At 37.7% G+C, this 21,056-nt stretch overlaps 1 protein-coding gene across 1 annotated transcript in view; it reads right to left on the bottom strand.

Moving 5' to 3' along the window:
- The window catches only part of epha10 (EPH receptor A10), a 163,189-nt gene extending 142,802 nt beyond the window's left edge, over nt 1-20,387 (bottom strand). The window contains exon 1 of the mRNA XM_081377482.1: nt 20,205-20,387. Within this exon, the coding sequence (XP_081233608.1) occupies nt 20,205-20,283 (79 nt within the window). The 5' untranslated portion in view covers nt 20,284-20,387. The remainder of the gene's footprint in view (nt 1-20,204) is intronic.
- Between the last annotated feature and the right edge of the window lie 669 nt (nt 20,388-21,056).

Raw genomic sequence — 21,056 nt, 5'->3', positions numbered from 1 at the left:
TAGATATAATATAAAGAAATATATTTAAAAAAAGTTCATATTTAAAGTGTTCAAAAGTATGGGATCTGTACAAATATTTAATGCCTTTTAATTTAAAGAAGTCTCTTTTGCTCTCCAAACCTGCATTTATGAGATCAAAATTGTATTTAAAAAAGTAGTTTTAACTTCTTGAAAAGAAATGCATACTTTTATTATTCAATAAATTCACCAAAAATCTTTTACATAACTTTTGAACTTCTGATTGTGTAAAGATTCCTGAGTAATTTCAGCTGAATATTCAGCTTTACGTCACAGGAATAAATTAAATTTAAAAAAATATAATAAAATGAAATAAAACTTGAGATACAAAATAAAAAATGTAAGTGAAATAGAAATTAATTAAAAAAAAAAGAACGTTGACCAAACTCTTTCAAATCACATCCATCCACCCCTCTCATCATATCATATCATATCATATCATATCATATCATATCATATCATATCATATCATATCATATCATATCATATCATATCATATCATATCATATATCAATCTATCAGTCCCGAGACTCTCTTCCTCCAGCTCTCTTCCCGCTCCGTCTTTCCATTATTACTACAGACATTGATCTCCATCCTATTGATGAATGAAGGCAAGTCAAAAGGTGTGTGTGAGAGAGAAAGATAGAGAGAGACAGAAAGGTCTGGGGTCGCGAGAGAACGTCCATCCATCAATACGGCACATCACGAGCCGCAGAAATCCATATTCCCGACAGCTGATCAATCAATACGCAGAACAACGGGCGCTTGCGAAAGAATACGGCCAGGCGAGTCGATAAGTTAGAATAACAGGTCTGTGCCTGTTAAACTGAGGAAAGATGGATGGATGGAGGGATGACAGAAACCTTGTGTTCACTGCAGACTGAAGACAGCGAGATATATCAGTCTACAACAGTGGTTCTCAACCTCAAGATGACCTAGAATAAGACAAAACAAGCTTTAAAATCAGCTAAACCTACGAAAAATCAAGATATTTTAGATTTTAAGTCACCCCCTCAACAAATGTTCTCAAAAAGAACCAGGATTTGGAAAATCTGGATATATGAGGTGGCTTCATTTTAAAAGTATGATTTCTAGACCTGGAAAGGTCATGTAAATTAATAAAATTTTAAAAATGCCAGATACTTTTATATGAAAAAAAATCTTGTTTTGCCAAGCTTAAAAATATATTATCGAGTAGAAATAGTGAGTAAGAAAAAATTGATTAAAAATTCCAAATCCAGTAGTCATGATTGACTGGAAAAGTCGCCCGGCCTCTCAGTATTTTTGTGGATGACGGTGATATTAAAAAGAGTGTTATTAAAAGACCAAATTCACACCTTAATAATGATGCAAACTACACAGACGAGTTGATGAACACAGAGCATGAAAGCAACAGGGTTTCTCCATTAGGGTTTTCTATGGAAAAATGCTTACAGAAAAACTGCGCGTTGGGTTTATATTCTGGGTTCATTTGCTCACTTACAGTATATATATATAGGGGTTTTCCCTGTAGCCCATCTCTTTCTCCATCTTCTCCATCTAAGTCAGGCTTTTAATTATCATTTGTACAACTGTCAGATCTCATCGCTCGCCCGTCTCGATTCATTTATTCCATGATTGCTTATTTACTTATCTGTGAAGTAGATCATTTGAACATAATATTAATTCACAAAATCCTCATTTCAAAAAAAAAAGGGGGTGGGGGGGTTCCCACTAATTATGCAAATCACATGCAGAATGGCTTCCTTCAGGATTGAATCAGACGGTCCTTATTGGCTCTTTCCACAGGCCTGTTGATCCAGCTATATTATATGTGTAAAGAGTAGTATGTCCAATTTCACAGTATCTATAAAACAGTAGGCAGAAAGATTCCTTCCAGTGAGATCTTGAAGTGCATATAAGAGATGCGAATGGCATGAAGTGACGCTACTGACGCTGAAAGGTCACATGATAATGACAGCATGACGATTTGCATCCATACTACACATTCATACTGTATAGAACATACGCAAAACACAAAGTAGGCTATTTATTCAAAGTAAGAACCTACTCTGAGTATGTGATTTTAGCCTTTGTGATGTTAGTGTTGATGAATCTCCATGCTAATCATTTAACTAAAGCTTGACATCAAAATGCTTGTTTGATTTTTTAGCCTCAACCAGGTCAAAGTTCACTGACTTCCCCAGATGTGTTGTATTGACTCTCGCTTTTGGCAAAGAAAAGGTCATCGCTGGAAGACCTCGCATCAATTTCAAGCTCATCGAAGCGAGTGCTTCCAATCAAAACCACATGAGGCACATGAGGGAAGCAGAAAGTGTCCAGAACATTGCAGTTCTTCACTAGATATAATGAAGGAGCTTTTCACCAGTAATGTCCCATAAATGGTTTCCCAACTAACGCATTTTATAGTGGTGAGGAAATTATCTGCCAAACTTGTTTACCTCAGAGAAAACGTTAATCAACGATGGCATGGGACATATATCCTAAGATACCCATTCAACACTCAACGCTGTTAAAAGGTTGTGCTTTTGATGAGTATTTTAGCCACGGAGAGGGTCATTTCAACCTTCTTATTTAGTGTGGAGGAACGGAAAGATTGCTCACATTTAAATCTCAGGTTGGAGGGAAAGAGGAAGGCGAAACCATTTAGGAGGCTGAAATGAAAAATGTGACAGGCATCACATAAAGTGAAAAGGAAAAGGTCTTAACCTCGGTTCCTGTGGCACCCCAATATCCAGCAGCCCACACATTTTCTGAAGAAGCCGTGCACTAATGGACAGATCTCAGGGACTTTAATCACGGCTCAGGGAGAGGGTCTCTCTCTCCATTTCTCCTCTGCCAATCATCCCGCGAGTCTGAAGCCCAGCGGTCTCCTTACGACTACAGCCTTAAGAGCTGAATAAAGAGAAGAGAGTCAGGACGTGTGATACGACAGACTGGGAAGAGGGAATATTAGCGCTAACCCCAACTAAAGATTTCTCTAGTCGTTTGTTTAAGCCCTTAGTTGACTAATGTCGACATTTATATTCAATTTAATTACTTAAATATGGGGGGGGCTAAATATATATATGCCTATTCCGTGCTCAAGTGCACTCAAAGCTTGCCGTAAAGCACTGGCAAAAGTAATGATTATGAATGTGTTGGAAAAAATAGCAAGGAGACATTTGAATTATTTAATAAACTAGTGTTTTTCGGCCCCCAACTAAAGATTTTTGTAGTCGACAAGTAGTCATTAATTTATGCCATTAGTCGACTACTCTCGACATTTATGTCAATTGAATTACTTAAATATGCGGGGGGCTGAAAATATGCCTATTCCACGCTCATAAAGCTTGCCCTAAAGCACTGGCAAAAGTAATGATTATGAATGTGTTATAAAAATAGCAAGGAGACATTTAAATTATTATATAATCATGTGTTTTCTGAGTCAGTGTCGGCTGTAGAGATCTCGCAGTAGTGAACACGTCTATAGAGAGAAACTCACCTTTCATACGCATTAAATTAGCAGAGAGTATTTGTTTTCTTTTCGAATTGGTTCGTTTAAAAGTACATTTCAAGCTTTCGATAGGTATGTTTCCCATGTCTGTGAGGATAATCGCTGAGTTTCGGTTCATTAATGTGAGGGCTGCAGGTCAAGGAGATTGAGATGGAAGAAAGCTTGGTCTTTATTTTATAAAAGCACGATTTTGTTGTTATTGTGAGTGTACACAAATAAAATAGTCCTTTACAGTTTGGAATGATGTATTACTCTTATCTGTATGACACAAAATATTCTGGTGAGTAAATGAAGTAGAAAAATGTGTATTTTAGTTTAGACTTTCCCTCAAGAAGTGTTCAAATAAGTTCTGGAAATTGTGAGGTTCTTTCTTTCAGAATATTAAAGAGATGAATGTCTCACCTAGTCCCGATTAGGACAGACCGGCCTGGTTGGTGAGGAGTAAGAGTTTTATTTTTTCATTAAAAAAATCATAAAAAGCTCAAATAATTGATAACTTCTGACTGTGGTTTTGTTTTGTTTACTAGATTACTAAAAATAAAAATAAATAACGCCAATTCAAATTATTACTAAATGCTATGCAAGTATACAAATAATGATAAACTATTGAACCATCTAAATTTGTGCTTCATGTAGACACTGTGTGTTTTGAGCACTATACTGTAGTAATGGTTTTAGATTTCAGGCCAACAAAATCATATTTTGTGTGTTAGTATAGTAATCAAGGAAAACATGTTAAATCTGTTAGTGTGAGTGGGTGTTAGAAATAAAATAATAAATTCTGCTGAACTGCTGTCCAGGATCTCATCGCTAATGAAATCTGTGTATAGAAAGAGAAAGAAAGACACAGACTGTGAGTTTATAAAAAAAAAGATAGTAGGGTCTCATCTACATTCACCCTGAATGGACAGATTAAAATTTAAGGTTCATAGAGCTTCTATAATAAAAAGGAGGAAAACAGAAAAACACCAGGCAATTTTCAGAAGACCCCATAAATGCAAACACACACATAAACACACACTCGCACAGCCGTGATTGAATGCAAATTAAAATGCAAATGGTGCGCTGCTAGTTTTGGAGCAGCCGGCCCGCAGATGGAGGCATTTGAACACGACAGCTCGGACAAGTTTGGAATGTCAAAAAGTGGCGTGGCACTAAGCAGAGTCTTCACACGTTCGTGTCAGATTCAGAAATCACCATGAAGAAATGGGACAGTCCATCTTTTTATACTCGGTTGAGACGCTTTAGTCACTATGACACAGAATATCATATAAGTGTTACTAGTCTCTGATTTCAAAGGTAGTTGTTGTTTCTGATTATGAAAATGCCAAAACAATGTGAAGTGTTTGCTTTGGCTCTTGTTTAAATTATTTAGTTGGTGTGCTAGTTGTCGTCTGTTGCCGTCGCACAAGCAGAATGTGGCGATTGGTCGGTGTTGTGTTTGTCCCGCCCCTCCTCCACTGTGATTGGATGTACAAAGTGACAGTGATGAGCGCTGCGTTTTACACAAAGTTGAACATTTTTCAGCCCTTTGCGTCCGGAAAAACAACAGCAAGCTCTCAATGTGAAAGTCAACGTTTCTAAATATGTGACGCTCCAATTGAAAATACATGCTAGCCTTAGGGAAAATGTTAATTGCTGCAGTCTATTCAACAAACATAAATTTTCTTTGTTATTTATTTTATTTATTCTTAATCAGGTTGAGTGAATGATTCAATGACTCACTCATAAAGACTTCACTTGTTTCATTACTGGATGAAGAACCAGTATTTAATGATTCAATGACAAATACATTTTTTAACAGTCTCTTGTCGCCACCTACTGGTGATAGGTGATAAAATCTTTTTTGAAGCGTCCTTACTTTCAAAAGGTGATTTATTCTATTTTGATCGCTACTGTAGATATCAGTGTTTATATCTGAATTATAAACTTTTAACTAGTGGTGGGCCGTTATCGGCGTTTATCGCTTGATAAAAAAAATATCGTCGTTAATCTATTCTCCAAGTTGGGTTGGGAGCTGGCTCAAGCTACACAAGCTATGATGACGCAATCTACCCGCGGCCGCGAGGTACACCCGGCTGCAACGCATCATATTCGTCGTCATCTTAAGTAAACACGGCTGAAAGTTAAAGCTGGTGTAAAAGATCCGTGCAACATCCATTATTTGGACTTGGTTCGGATTTAAGCCGTCCGACGTAGACTGTGTGGTGTAACAGTTCGGTAAGTTAACACACGACTAATCCGTTCTACCACCTCAAATTCAAAATGAAACATATCACTGAATACCAGCGCGCGCGTATTATTCCCAATATATCTGAGTGGTGTAGAACATAATCTCTGTCTGCGCCCGATTTAAAGAATCGTTGTTGTGTTTCTTTTTAACTGAAAAGACATCAGTTAGAATATTCTAATTTTAAATTTGGGGTTTCATAAGCTCCAAGCCATAATAAACATTAGACCTACTTAAGTCTCTGCAGCTAGTGTACTTAAATTTTATTTATCTGCAAAATTATGTTGTATTCTTACAATTTTGCACAATATATGTTCTCAAAACTACATGCACCCTTTAAAAAAAAAAAAACATTTAGCAGTTGTTTAGCAGGGTCTGTGTAACCTGTTCTGAAATGGTTTTATTATAATATCATTATCGCAAGAGGCTGCAATGTATATCACAATATGGATTTTAGGCCATATCGCCCATCCCTAATTGATAGCCTATAGTAGTTGATAATAACATAGGCCTACCTAATGTTGCCTACGGACGGTAACAGTACAGTAGTAACCTATTACAGTCTATGAGTAGAACAGCTTTCTCAAGCAGTTTGTGATGCATTTTGGAAACAGGAGATGAGCCCCTGGTCTAATGCGCCACCTAGTTTGAGAAACCCGTTCTCAAAGACTTACTTTTATAGTCATTATTTGGGTAGCACACATATTCTGAATGCCTTCGGCAGAATTCAAATGAGCCATTTTAATCTAGATTAATCTAGATTAAAAAAATTAATCTATGCCCACCTCTACTTTTAACCCAGTACTTCTGTGATCATTTGAATGATTGCAAGACAGAAATAATGATACTATGTGATTGAAAAGACTGTTTGTGAAGCTGTTTCATGACATCTGATCTCTCTGAACACAGATCTGAGTCGCTGTGATCGTCCTTGAAAAATGTTTAATAGACAGAGCCAAATCATTGTTATTTAGGAATAAGATTGCATGGGTGTTTGATCCGAGATCAGCATCTTTTAACGATCAATCTTGCAGCTCTCCGGCTTTAAACCGCTACACTATTTAACAGGATCCTCAAGCTTGCACAGCCCACAGAACAGCTCTGAATTTTTCATCACATCTGCACTCTCTCGACCGGCTAACAGAGCGAAGCTGCATGTACGATCAGAAGACTGTGTCAATGAAGCTAAAGGCACATGTACATACTGTAAAAACATCACTAAGTGAAGTTACATAATGACACTAGAATTTCTGAAGAACAAGTCGTGTCTGAGCAAAAGACGCCGCTAGTGTGTTGTTAAAAATAAGTTCTATGAATTTGCTAAGATGTTGGCAGTGGTTTACGAGGCATTGCTGAGCAGCTGCTATTGGGTGTTCTGGGTGGTTAAGAGTGTGTTGCTAGTTAATTTCTAGGATGCAAAGTTGGGGGAAAAATAAGTTGGGATTTCCAGCTGGAAAATACAAGGCATTATTCACTTCATCTGTCTTTAGTGTGTAATGTTGCTGTTTGATCATGAAAAATCTCTGCAAAGCTCCAGTTCTTCTCTATATCAGTGTCAGTGTTTTGTCTTTCTTCCGGGAACGAACACGTCACAATATTCCTCATTATAATCCTCATTATAATAATACATACGCAGAATAAAGGGGCGGGGCCTGGTTGAGTTAGTTAGTAGTGTGTTAAACTGGCGGTTATGGTAAGGGGCGGGACATTTCCCAAACACACTCGAAGCGCTCGACCAATCACAACACACTGCTCCAGCCGACCAATCAGAGCACAGTGTGCTTTTCAGAAGGAGGGGCTTCATAGAGACAGGAAGTAAACAGAGCGTTACTGACAGACTGGGAAGAGAGGAGCCGCAACAATGGAGAATATGAGGAGAATAATCAACATTCAAGCAGGAAAACCTGTTCTAGTAGAGCCTGAAAACATCAAGGGCATAACATGGTTTATTTAAGAAAAAATATCAATCATAAAAGTGATGCTTGCTTTAACAAATATCACTGATTATTCTCAACACATCTTCTTAGTTTGGGATTCACTGCAGGGATTGCGGAGTAATGCACCAGTATACTGTCATAGTAAAAATATACATCTGCTATACTCTTATTTGTGCAATGACATTAGTCCTTGCTTTAGTCGCTTTGGACAAAGGCGTCTGCTAAATGACTAAATGTAAATGTACATTAGATGGGCTTTGTTTCAGATGTATTGGAGGATTTGGGAGATTCGGGTTTTATTAAGCGTAAAACACGCATACTCAAATAATTCTCTATTGCACCATTACAAATATTCCCTAATACAAAGTAACCAATAATTCCCAACATCTTTCTACTAAAGAATTCACTGTTATGTTCTGCCTTCAGGTCGGCATTCGTTACATTGATTTGCACCTTTGCTACTTGAGGAGTAATAGACACCGCCGTTCAAAGGCTAGTAGGTATGTACTTTTTAACAAAAGTTGCTTATGTAAGAAAACATCAAGAAAACAGCAGGATTTATAAGTATATACTACAGGTGCAGCAGTCGATGTGATAATAATTGAATAGAATGAGATCTGAGGAGACTTTCAGCATAAGTTTCAGTTCAGTCTATTAAGTTATCGTAAGGCTTCAGAAGACTCACATGTACTGTTGTGTTTCAGTAGTGAGAGAGAGAGAGAGAGAGAGAGAGAGAGAGAGAGAGAGAGAGAGAGAGAGAGAGACTGAAAGAGTTCTGTGGAAATGAATGGACACACACACACACACACACACACACAGCCAGGTGAATCCTATTTCTTCTCATTTAGACTCTGTCTGCTAAATTGTCCTTGATCTGACCTTCAAGGAGTGCTAAAGTAATCTACAATTACCTCAGAGACAAGGAGAAATAAAGGGTGACACTGTCAAACACACACACACGCAGCCATTAACTTGAGTGTGTGTGTGTGTGTGTGTGTGTGTACACGTACACAGACTCAAGAGAGGATAGAGAAGAACTGGCACTTCCGGTGAGCCTCCATCTGGAGACCAACTGACCATCTGACCATATTACATCACCACACACACACACACACACACACACACACACACACACACTGCGATCATTCACCCAAGACCTAAATTTTCCATCTTTTACTCACTCTTTTTTTTCCAAACTCATATTATTTTTCTATATAATGTGAGTAAATGAAGACCAGGGATATTCGTCCTCCTCCTGAAAAACTCAGCTTTGACATTCTGCTAAATCGAGCTTCATCATTCAAGAAGCGCTATTTACTGCAACTATTCTGATAACCTGTCAGTACTGTGATTAATCAGACAACAAGCCACGTTATCAGACTTTATCACTCTCCCATTCAAACGTTTGTGGGTCTAGTTTTCGTTGTCTTTTTGGAATACTTTTATTCAGGAAAGATGCAATAAATTGATCAATATTGACTTTTACACTTACAAATAAGTGCTGTTCTTTTGAACTTTCTATTCTTTAAAGAATCCTGAAAACGCAATCTGAAGCAGCAGCACAACTGTTTTCAACACTGATAATAATCATAAATGTTTGTTGAGCATCAAATCATCATATTAGAGTGATTTCTGAAGGATCATGTGACACTAAAGACTGGAGTAATGATGTCCACGACAAACGCCATGTTTCATGTCACATGACCAATCATAATCAGAAAAGCAGCGTAACAACAAAGTAAATGCATGGCATGTACATTATTCCAAGTATAAAACATTACAACAAAAGAGCACAGATAAATCATTTATAATGACATTCATTGTCAGCCATTTTCATGATCAAATCAATCGATTAGCTGTTGCAGCTCTACGTCCAAACCTCCACAGTCCAGTAATAAACACTGAGAACCTGAAGCCGTCGAAACACTGAAAAAGCAATCACAGAGCACGTCTGCGCATCTTAACAAGAGTAAAGAGCCGATAAATCAAGCTGTTATCTCGATAGCGTATCCATTCCAAGCGTGCCAGGATTTATACGTCTCCAGATGAAGCACCAGTTGTGATATTACAGAAACGCTCCGCCATAAAAAGAATCAGGCAAATTCTCTCTTTCAAGCTGAACAATATATGCTCAAAGTCTTAAAACTGAGGTTAACAGTTTAGAGCAAAGCTCACACACACACACACACACACACACACACACACTCTTGTACTGTGAAAGCAGACCACACTCGGTTGTTTTGATTGCAATCAGAGCAAACACACACACACACACTTCACACACTGATTGCGACTGAGCCGCACAGATTCAGCCACAGCTCCGGCTCATTTGCTTGTGGGATTTCAGGACACAAACAGCGACATACAGGCGTGCATTTACACTCAAGCTCTGAAATACTCCTACATTTAGACCTACATTACTTGCATTATTTTTTATGTTGGCCTTTTTGCCACTTTTTACTGTAAGATGGCAGGAAATGATGGAGAGAAAACAAGATCAGACATTTAATGAAGTTATGTTACTTTTCCTGTTTATTACGGTGAAGCTGCTTTGAGAATTTCTATTGAATCTGGTGCTTTAAATATAAAGGTGACTTCACTCGATTACAAAACAACAAATCAAAACGAATTTATGAATTTACACATCAGAGATGAGATGGTATACTGGTCAACGAGTTGACTATTCGTCCATTAAACTAGTTGATAAGCAGTGTTGTTACTGTTAACTATTGAAAACTGTTTTTTAATTGAAATAAAGCTGAAAAAATAAAACATGAATAACAGTTCGAAAAAACAAACAAACAGTTAAAGTATTAAAATGAATACAACTAAAATTAAAAACTAAAAAATAATAAAAACTAAAAAAATATGAAAGCATAAAATTACACTAGCACATAACTTAAAATAAAAACAGAAAATATAAAAAATACAATTATATGAATAATACTAAAATAACACTAAATAACACCAATAGAATTTTGCTTCACGTGTTAGTTGCTTGTTGTTGCTTCTTGTTTGTTTGTTTGTTTTAAACTAAAAATTTATTTTTGCAGATCCTTCATCAAGTCTCTCAAATGAGCAGCACAACTCTAAACCACTACACCACATCTCCAACCTGCAACCATCAACTGACCCATCATCCCAACTCCTTTAACTCTACCTTTAACTCTACCTTTAACTCTACCTTTAACTCTACCTTTAACTCTAAACTTTAACTCTAAACTTTAACTCTAAACTTTAACTCTACCTTTAACTCTACCTTTAACTCTACCTTTAACTCTACCTTTAACTCTACCTTTAACTCTAAACTTTAACTCTACCTTTAACTCTACCTTTAACTCTACCTTTAACTCTAAACTTTAACTCTACCTTTAACTCTACCTTTAACTCTACCTTTAACTCTACCTTTAACTCTACCTTTAACTCTAAACTTTAACTCTACCTTTAACTCTAAACTTTAACTCTACCTTTAACTCTACCTTTAACTCTACCTTTAACTCTAAACTTTAACTCTACCTTTAACTCTAAACTTTAACTCTACCTTTAACTCTAAACTTTAACTCTACCTTTAACTCTACCTTTAACTCTAAACTTTAACTCTACCTTTAACTCTACCTTTAACTCTACCTTTAACTCTACCTTTAACTCTACCTTTAACTCTACCTTTAACTCTACCTTTAACTCTACCTTTAACTCTACCTTTAACTCTAAACTTTAACTCTACCTTTAACTCTACCTTTAACTCTACCTTTAACTCTACCTTTAACTCTACCTTTAACTCTACCTTTAACTCTACCTTTAACTCTACCTTTAACTCTACCTTTAACTCTACCTTTAACTCTACCTTTAACTCTAAACTTTAACTCTAAACTTTAACTCTACCTTTAACTCTAAACTTTAACTCTACCTTTAACTCTAAACTTTAACTCTACCTTTAACTCTAAACTTTAACTCTACCTTTAACTCTAAACTTTAACTCTACCTTTAACTCTAAACTTTAACTCGACACTTTAACTCGACACTTTAACTCGACACAGACGGTTTTCCCAGCACCGGGAGCGAGAGCAATCCCAGAACGAATGTTTTCCTAAACCCACGGCTCTGGGGAGGCTCAGTAAAGCCTTCATGCCAGACCATACAATTTATGAATTTATTCATCAGCGAGAAACCACGCATTAAAAGGTCGGGTGATTTTCCAGGTCACTGGCCAAAGCCTCCACCAGTGAGGAAAGCAGAGAGAACATGTTCCCGTCTCGCGCTGATAAAGAGGGAGAAGGACACGGCTCATATCCGGCTCATATCCGGCATCTGTGCGGGTGCAACGCTTAATGAGTTTCAAAGGTCAAGTGCCTCTTCAAAAGATTAATGGGGTTTTGCACATCACCTTCACGGGGATCTGAGGGACTGAGGGGGCCAAACGACGCTGTTGCCGAGTGTGTGTCACGCTGGGAGAAAATCCCTCAATGGTTCTTACAATCCACTCTACATATCAACATATTCACATATAAAACCCTTGAAGTCAAGTGACAGTGCTGTGAGGATGTTGAACGCAACATTAAAGTTTAAGGTCCCCCTGTGGTGAAAATCCAGCCTGTTTATGTGAATATGTGGAGTTTTTAATATGCTTTAAGACAAAGCATGTGTAAATTCATAAGTCGACAGCATTGCTGAGTATTTCCTCTTTAAAACTGCAGTGAACCAAAGACAGTCTCAAAAACACGCTTTGAAATCGCTGGTGTTTCTGACGTCACAAACTACCTTGTAACCAATCAGATCAACGTGTGATCGTCAACCAGTGGATCTCTGAGCTGAGTGAGTGAGTGGAGGCGGGGCTCATTTGCATATTCATAGAACCGCGTATACTAAATGAGGCAAGGGTGTCGAGTTACATTCAAGCTATTTTGAGGCATGAAGACATTTATTTCACAGGAAAAAACTTTTAAATATATCATTTTGGTGATCAAAGATGGGTTAAGGGATAAAATGATTGACTACAGGGGGACTTTAAGTAGATGTGGCCCGTGGCTTTTGTTATGAGCTTTGGGACCGAGTCCACCACTGATGTATCGACAGAAAGATTTTCTTGACATCAGAAATGCATTACCTCCAATAAAACAACCACATAAGCAACAGTGAAACACTGATGTACTGTGACAAACTTGAAATTACCTAGGTTCTGGTAATCGTGGGTTATCTTTTTTGAATATTCATGAGGTTAAAGCATTGATTGGAGAACTTACAGCACGCTGAAGTTTGTGGGAATATCCAAATATCTTAAATCTTCTAAATCATTCCATCTCTTCATCACTCCAGTACACTGGTTTGACATCTCTTTTGGTTTTCTGAATTTCTTTAGATGCTCAAAACTAAACACAGCTTGAGATGGTTTGTGTACACAGCTCATGAATATTCAATGAGGTAAGCACTGAGGCACTTTATGATTTGTCTATTGCTAAACAACTCACTGTGCTAAACAAATATTGTTTCATACTGTATTACTTTGGTGCTGCAAATTCAGGGGTTAATGTAAATCATTGTAAAAGTAAATCATTAACCGAAGGCTAAAACCGGCCTTAATTTTAACAGGGGTGAACACTTCTGCATTGCACCAACATTATTTCATAATTCATTATTATTTTTAATTTTAACAACTGAAACTGTCATATGGTGTGACGAAATACATATTTCTCCAAAAAACATAACTATAAACTAATTTACAAACATTAGACAACTTTATTCTTGTTTTATTAGTGTTTTAGATTTAGAATTATATTTTTATACATGTGGGATTTTTTATGCATTCTGTGGTATCTTAATTTAAATGAAACCAAAAAATTAAAATTAAAATCTACCTGTTCCATTTTCATAATTTTTACTGTCAAAAAATAATTCAATCAATACTTCGAACACCATACTAAATGAGTTTAACAGAAAAACATATGCAAACTCTTCACGTCAGCAATCAGCTTTCGTTAGATCCGATCTGGCGGGACAAATGATGTCAATAAATCAATAAAAACATCCCTAGTTAAAGGAGAACTCCGGTCAATTTTAACATTGAGCTCATTTTTTTGTACATTTGGAGTGCTGTCAATACAGAGAACAAAAAAATTTGCACCATGTTGACTTTAATAGGGCAAGTACTAAACCTGCTTTTAGCCTCTTAACATCCTTGATGTGTCATTACAAGTGCACAGAAAATGTGAGTGATTCCTTCTGAGTGAACACGAGTGAATCTGACTGCAGTAGATGTGAGAGAAATGTATAAAAATGATGTTATCACGCGCGTGAACTCGGCAATCGACTACTTTGGACTTCACCCGAAAACAGGATGTAAACAAAGGTATTTGCGCTGGCTTAAATAACATCATTTTTATACATTTCTTTCACATCTACTGCAGTCAGATTCACTCGTGATCACTCAGAAGGAATCACTCACATTTTCTGTGCACTTGTAATGACACCTAAAGGATGTTAAGAGCCTAAAAGCAGGTTTAGTACTTGCCCCATTGAAGTCAACAGGGTGCAAATTTTAAAAATAGAATAACTCGGTGTAGGCAACACCGATTTTTGTTGTTGTTCTCTGTATTGACAGCACTCCAAATGTACAAAAAAATGAGCTCAATGTTAAAATTGACCGGAGTTCTCCTTTAACTCTGGGAAAAGTTTGTTGACCATGCGAAAAAAGTGTGTCCTGCTTTAAAATCTCTACATCAGAAAATGAAGAAGCTCAAAAATAGTTGCACAGACAGAAAAAGGCAACATTTATTCACAAATGCTCGTTAGTCGTATTCATTAAACCTTTAAAAGAGCCGTAAGGTCTGGAGTCTTACATAAGGCCACATCTGCATGTGTGAGCCAACCTTTCCTCTTCATCATCCCTAATATCTAGATTACAAATCAAGCTACTGAACCACATTAAGAAAACGTGAGAACAAACAGTCTGGAAATGCTCGTCTAGAGTGCTTTAAAGAGCCCGTATAAAGGGGCTGTTTACACGACACCGCTTTTAACTAAAAACGAAAATACTTTTCGCTTTTTGGCCGTTCATTTACACAACAATGCCGTTTTGGGTGCCTGAAAACCCACATTTTTGAAACAGTTTTCAAAGGGCATGTTTACACGACAACGATATGCTTGAAACAGAGAAGTTTTTCCTTTGAGTTTTCCGCACAGATGAAACCATTGTTAAAATGATCCCCATTCACACGGATTTGCGAAAACGACTAAAAACGCTGCATTCTGCTGCCAGGCCAGTAGATGGCGATGAAACACTATAGACTGAACATGTAATACCCATGTGCATGACGTCATCGTCTTCAGAGATTCGTGTTTTTGTCGTTTACACGGAGACCGTGATCAAAAACTTGCAATTTGAAACCCGTTTTCAAAAGTTTGCGTTTTCAGGCGCCCAAAACGCTGTTGTCATGTAAACGAACAGCCATAACGCATAAAAAGTCTTACGTTTTTTGTTGAAAACGGTGTCGTGTAAACAGCCCCTGAGTGCAAGTTTTTGAACACGCTCTCAGTGTAAACAACAAAAACGTGAATCTCTGAAGACGATGACGTCATGCACATGCGTATTACATGTTCAGTCTATAGTGTTTCATCGCCATCTACTGGCCTGGCAGCAGAATGCAGCTTTTTTAGTCGTTTTTGCAAATCAGTTTGAATGGGGATCATTTTACCAATGGTGTCACCTGTACGCGGATAACTCAGTCTTCCCAGTCTGTCAGTAACGCTCTGTTTGCTTCCTGTCTCTATGAAGCCCCTCCTTCTGAAAAGCACACTGTGCTCTGATTGGTCAGCTGGAGCAGTGTGTTGTGATTGGTCGAGAGCTTCGAGTGTGTTTGGGAAACGTCCCGCCCCTTACCATAACCGCCAGTTTAACACACTGCTAACTAACTCAACCAGGCCCCGCCCCTTTATGCTGCGCATTAATTATTTAAATGAGGAATATTGTGACGTGTTCGTTCCCGGAAGAAACTCAAGACTACAATGGAGGCGTTTCAGGAGTTCAGGAACACTGACACTGATATAGAGAAGAACTGGAGCTTCTTCATAATGAAACAGGAACATAAGAAAGTTGAACATGTAACAAAAGCAAGAGGTCAGGTTCATAAACAGCACGTTCTGTCTGACGCTTTCCAAGAAAGCATGTTTTATTATTTGGCCTTAATGAAGCTGCATTGCATTCCAGAAACACTCATATTCTCCTGGTAATAAAACATCCATCATTTTCATAAAACGGCCTCAGAAATGCCTCTGTCTCCAGGGATATTCCCGCAGATCCAGCAGAAACCTGTCCTCACCGGGATAAAGATGAATCCCAGAACAACACCGCATCGATCCGCACCGATACACTCCATATGGGACCCGTCAATATGTAATGAAGCATATCAAGCATAATACCAGAGTTCAAGTAATGCTGAATATAAAGATTCTCCAGTGACATCCACACCGGATATTATGGATAATCATGACCATTCATATAGTTTCGAGTCCTGGAGGGCCAAACATCTGCAGAACTGCAGCACAGGCCTGTCAATTTTCCAAATCTTTCAAAACACAAATATTCAGATCGCCTCTCAAAAGCAGAAAAACCATATACAGCAATATTTCAATCACTAAAAATACCAGGTCTTTCTAAAACACAAAGTGAAAATGTCCTAAAGCATTATTGATGATGCATATATACAGACGAGCAGATGAGCCCAGAATATGAACGCAACGTGCTAAATGGTTACGCGCTTTCTTTATAAAGGTTTTCCAGTACTCTTGGTTTATCTGTTCGCCTGTATATAGTTCACATCATTAATAAGGTGTATTTAATATCACGGTCTTACTACAATCCTGGTCAAAATAACTGTGTCCGCTCTTCATACACCAGAGATGATTTGATCTTTTATGATAACTGATCTCTGGCTAATTCAGATCTTCAAATAAATTTGCAGATTTGATTAAAATATCCGGCTAGTTGTCTGGTATTCCTTCATGTTCTTGTGTTGATGTATAGATACTTGAAACCATGTCTGTTATACTGCTTAATATTGCAAGCTGTAACTTATTTAAATTTATTATCGTAATCATAATTCAAATCGTAAAAATACTTTTTTTATTTAGCTCTGTTATTCTTCATGTTGTATACTTATATCATAAGTCCTGCACATTCACAGAAGACAGCTTACTTGTGCATTGAAAAAACTTCATTTTGACCAATTTTAATGTACTCTTCAATAAGAATGTGAACCCAGAATGCATTATGACAAGCTCAGAGAAAATAACCTACATATGAGCAAAAAAACTTGCTTAAATGCTTAAAATATTTTAAACCAGACTAGTGTTTTTTATGCCAATTAACAACATTGCAACATTCGTCTCTCGTCGGCTGCACTGAAATCAACTTTAGCTGTGTCTCCCATGATCCACGAGTCGTTCCCTATATAGTGCGCTCCACATCATTGCTTTATTATGCAAACATTCGGGAATGCCTCGCGTCTTCCCACCTCCATATAACGCCTACAGAGTCAGTATTTCTGCTTTCGGACACAGCCGTCTCCTGTCTCCATCGTTCACTGTTTCACTTTCTTGCTCACTGTGAGTCCACACTTCACAACGGCCCACTAAATGTCCCCGTTACGCCTGCCAACCTCACAAATCTCTCTAACCTTCCCCGCTCAGCTTCAGCGAGTGAAGACACGGCCAGCACAGATCTCGGACACTCAAACCCGTCATCACTGAGACTAGGGATGTCATGAGACATATCACGATACTGACTCACAAGACGATATTATTGCCATACTCCCAGACATATGGTAAAAGGTTAACACGTAATGACCTGTTAATAAAAAAGCTAAATTTGGTATTTCATTGTGTGTGTAAATGAATAGTCTTAGACTTGGTGCTGGAAACCCAAAGCACAGGACAATAGAGACACCAGAATAAACACATTCATGATTCTGACGCTGAAAATACGGAATTATTGTAGATGAATATGCTTGATCTCAGTCACTGACTAGATATATTTAAAATAATGTAGGACACTTTTACTGGCAACAAGACATTTAGCATTATCAGGACAAACAAATATTCCCCCATTGCATTATATTCAACATTATATATAGTACTGACACTCATTTTTTGAATTTTTCCTCACACAGTCATTTTTATTTTGGGTGAACTATCCACAATTGTTGCATTTGAGTATTGCTATATATTGTGGCACGATATATTGTTACACCCCTAGATGAGACTATATTAAACATGCTTTTATGAAGTGCAGAGGTATGAATTTCCATGCAAACTGGTCTTTGTTTGAATCGATAAACACACTGATGGCTTTACACCTTCAGAGTCAGAGTTTCCACAGGTTGGGAAGCTCGGATGCGTGCCGGTCGAGTTGATGGAAGCCAGCGCAGAGATGACAGGCGTACAGAGCTCTCCTGAGTGTCCTCATATGGGCTGAGCTGATCGGCACAGGAACAGTGTGACCCGCACAGAAAGACATTAAACCGCAGTAAAGAAGCCCACAATGAGACGCCAAGGTGTGTTAGGATGAGGAGTCGGGAGTGACGGGATCCAAACGTGTGTGAGGAGAGAAACGGATGGAGAGAACGGCTGCCGTTTAGCTTGGGGTCAATACCATTATTTTATGTTTCTGAAAGAGTCTCTTCTGCTCAGCAAAGCTGCATTTATTTGATCAAAAATACAGTAAAAACAGGGAAATATTTTCTATGTGAATATACAGTAAAGTGTAATTTATTCCTGTGATCAAAGCTGAATGTTCAGCATCATTACTCCAGTCTTCAGTGTCACATGATCCTTCAGAAATCACTCTAATATGAGGATTTGATGATCAAGAAACATTTATGATTATTATCAGTGTTGGAAACAGTTGTGCTGCTTCAGATTTCTGTGGAAACCGTCATACTCGTCTTGCAGGATTTTTTTTTATGAATAGAAAATAAAGAACAGCATTTATTTGAAATAGAATTCTTTTGTCACGACCAATATAGATCCATTTAATGCATTCTTGCTGAATGAAAGAAAAACAAATCATATTGACTGACCCCAAACATTTGAACAATTCAATTATATCATGCATGCATGTGTATATGTATATGTATATTATATATAGCATGTGAGTTTGGAAATGACATGAGGGCGAATTAAAAATTTTAGGTGAAGTCTGAACAACAAAGAGCTTCATCCGATCTGAATCCCTCCTGCCAAAGACAGAACACAGAGAGAAGAGAGAGAAGAGAGAGATGCTGAACACAAAGAGAAGCGGCGCAGCAGGACTGGGACGTAATCGTGGACAAAGAGCTTCTCGTACAGTGAGAACATATTCAGCTCAATCAGAAAACCCTTCATATTCAAGGCCTTTCAGAACACATCGCTTTCACTGCAATTAATCGCTGTCAAAACATTCATTAAGGCAACGATTGTAATCCAGTCGACCAGCATTCCAGCAGAGGACAGGGCTGGCAGAGTTCAGTGTGTGTGTGTGTGTGTGTGTGTGTGTGTGTGTGTGTGTGTGTGTGTGTGTGTGTGTGTGTGTGTGTGTGTGTGTGTGTGTGTGTGCGTGCGTGTGTTCAGCTGGGCTTGAGCCTGAAGGGACGCCACTATTATCCGTTCTCTCCTCTCATGCCACTCATTAGGACGCTCAGTTGACCTCACCTGAGCTAATGCATCAAAACTGATGAAGCTTTTCACGACGGTCCAACAATCCCACAATCCCACAGTCACTCAGGAGAACAGACACTCTCAATCCAGAACACAACCCTGCTTTTCTAGTATTACAGTAAGAAGATTAAAATGACAAGACAAAGAAAAATGAAACATAAAATGACAACACAGATAAAGAAAAACTTAAAATGACAAACAAATCAACATTTAGATTATAAAAAAAATAATAATTCTCCATCTTGTCATTTTAAAGAAAGATGAAAACATAAAATGACAATACATAGAAAGGAGAACAGTTTAAAATGACACAAAAAAGTAAGATTATCAAAAAAAGATTCTCCATCTTGTCATTTTAATCTCCATATTATAATATTAAAGTGTTTATATTTACATTTTTGTTTTAATACAAAGCAATCATAATTGAGTGTTTTAGAAGCATCCTGCGAGAATAAATGTAACCATGTTCAATCATTTTCAACCGTTTATTATTTCGCCTATGAACATGTAACGTTTCCCCTTAAACGACACATTGTTGCAGCCTGTCGTCAACAGCGTCCTATAGCGGATTCCTTGCTTTCACAAGCTTGTGAATCTGATTTCTCATAATTCAAAACACCGGTCCTTTCTTTTTCTGCTTATTAACTTTACTTTGCATGGCAGGAATATGAAAGCGCGCGCGCGCACACACACACACACACACACACACACACACACACACACATACCTGCAGTGAGTTACACTTTCCGTCTGGACGAACACATTCACCTGGCATCTGAACAGTTATAAAGATGATGCATATTATAGAGATGATGCATATTCTAAAGATCATGCATACCTTCCTCAGCACGGGACTCCTCGTTTCTGTTGAGCAATAATATCCACAGAACAGGAATGAAGGCTTTAAACTGCTCCATGTTTGCGGGACTCTGGTCATGTCTCAGCCGAGCACGCGTGACTCCAGTGCGGGATGATGAGCGCGAGCCGTCCGGGCTTCTGACACACACACACACACATACTCTGCCTTATTCGGCGCCACGGGTGGGCGGGCAAACACAGTCTGACTGACAGGGAGAATGTCCAATGGAATGTGATTTCGCTGTGACGAGGGATTAGCGACGGGCCAATCAAATCACGCCTGATAAATTCCACCGCACAGAGTCACTCCTCCTGGAATGGAGGCAGTGTTGAAAATTATGATATTTGGTTATGGTTTTAGTTCACAATACAAGCGGCACTAATATTTTTTGTATTAAATAAAAGTCAGCTCTTAGAGCTCAAGAACAAAGGCCTGACACTGAGAGCCCATTCAAATGATTTTAAGATTGTAAAAACCCGGTATTAATAAATAATAGGCCTATTACTTATTATATATAATATATATATATATATATATATATATATATATATATATATATATATATATATACAAGCGGCACTAATATTTTTAAATATTTAAAAATATTAGTGTCGCTTGTATATCTATCTATCTATCTATCTATCTATCTATCTATCTATCTATCTATCTATCTATCTATCTATCTATCTATCTATCTATCTATCTATCTATCTATCTATCTATCTATCTATATAGCAGAACACTGACTGGTTAAATGTTTTAATGTTTAAATTTCTACGCTTTAAAGAGAACTGCAAAATAATGACTATTTTCAAATACGTTTCAAACTAA

Source organism: Scardinius erythrophthalmus (assembly GCF_964197995.2).
Source record: "Scardinius erythrophthalmus genome assembly, chromosome: 10".
In the NCBI taxonomy this organism is placed as follows: Eukaryota; Metazoa; Chordata; class Actinopteri; order Cypriniformes; family Leuciscidae; genus Scardinius; species Scardinius erythrophthalmus.
Note: the sequence above shows the minus strand (reverse complement) of the source record. Positions and strands in the feature narration are given on the sequence as shown.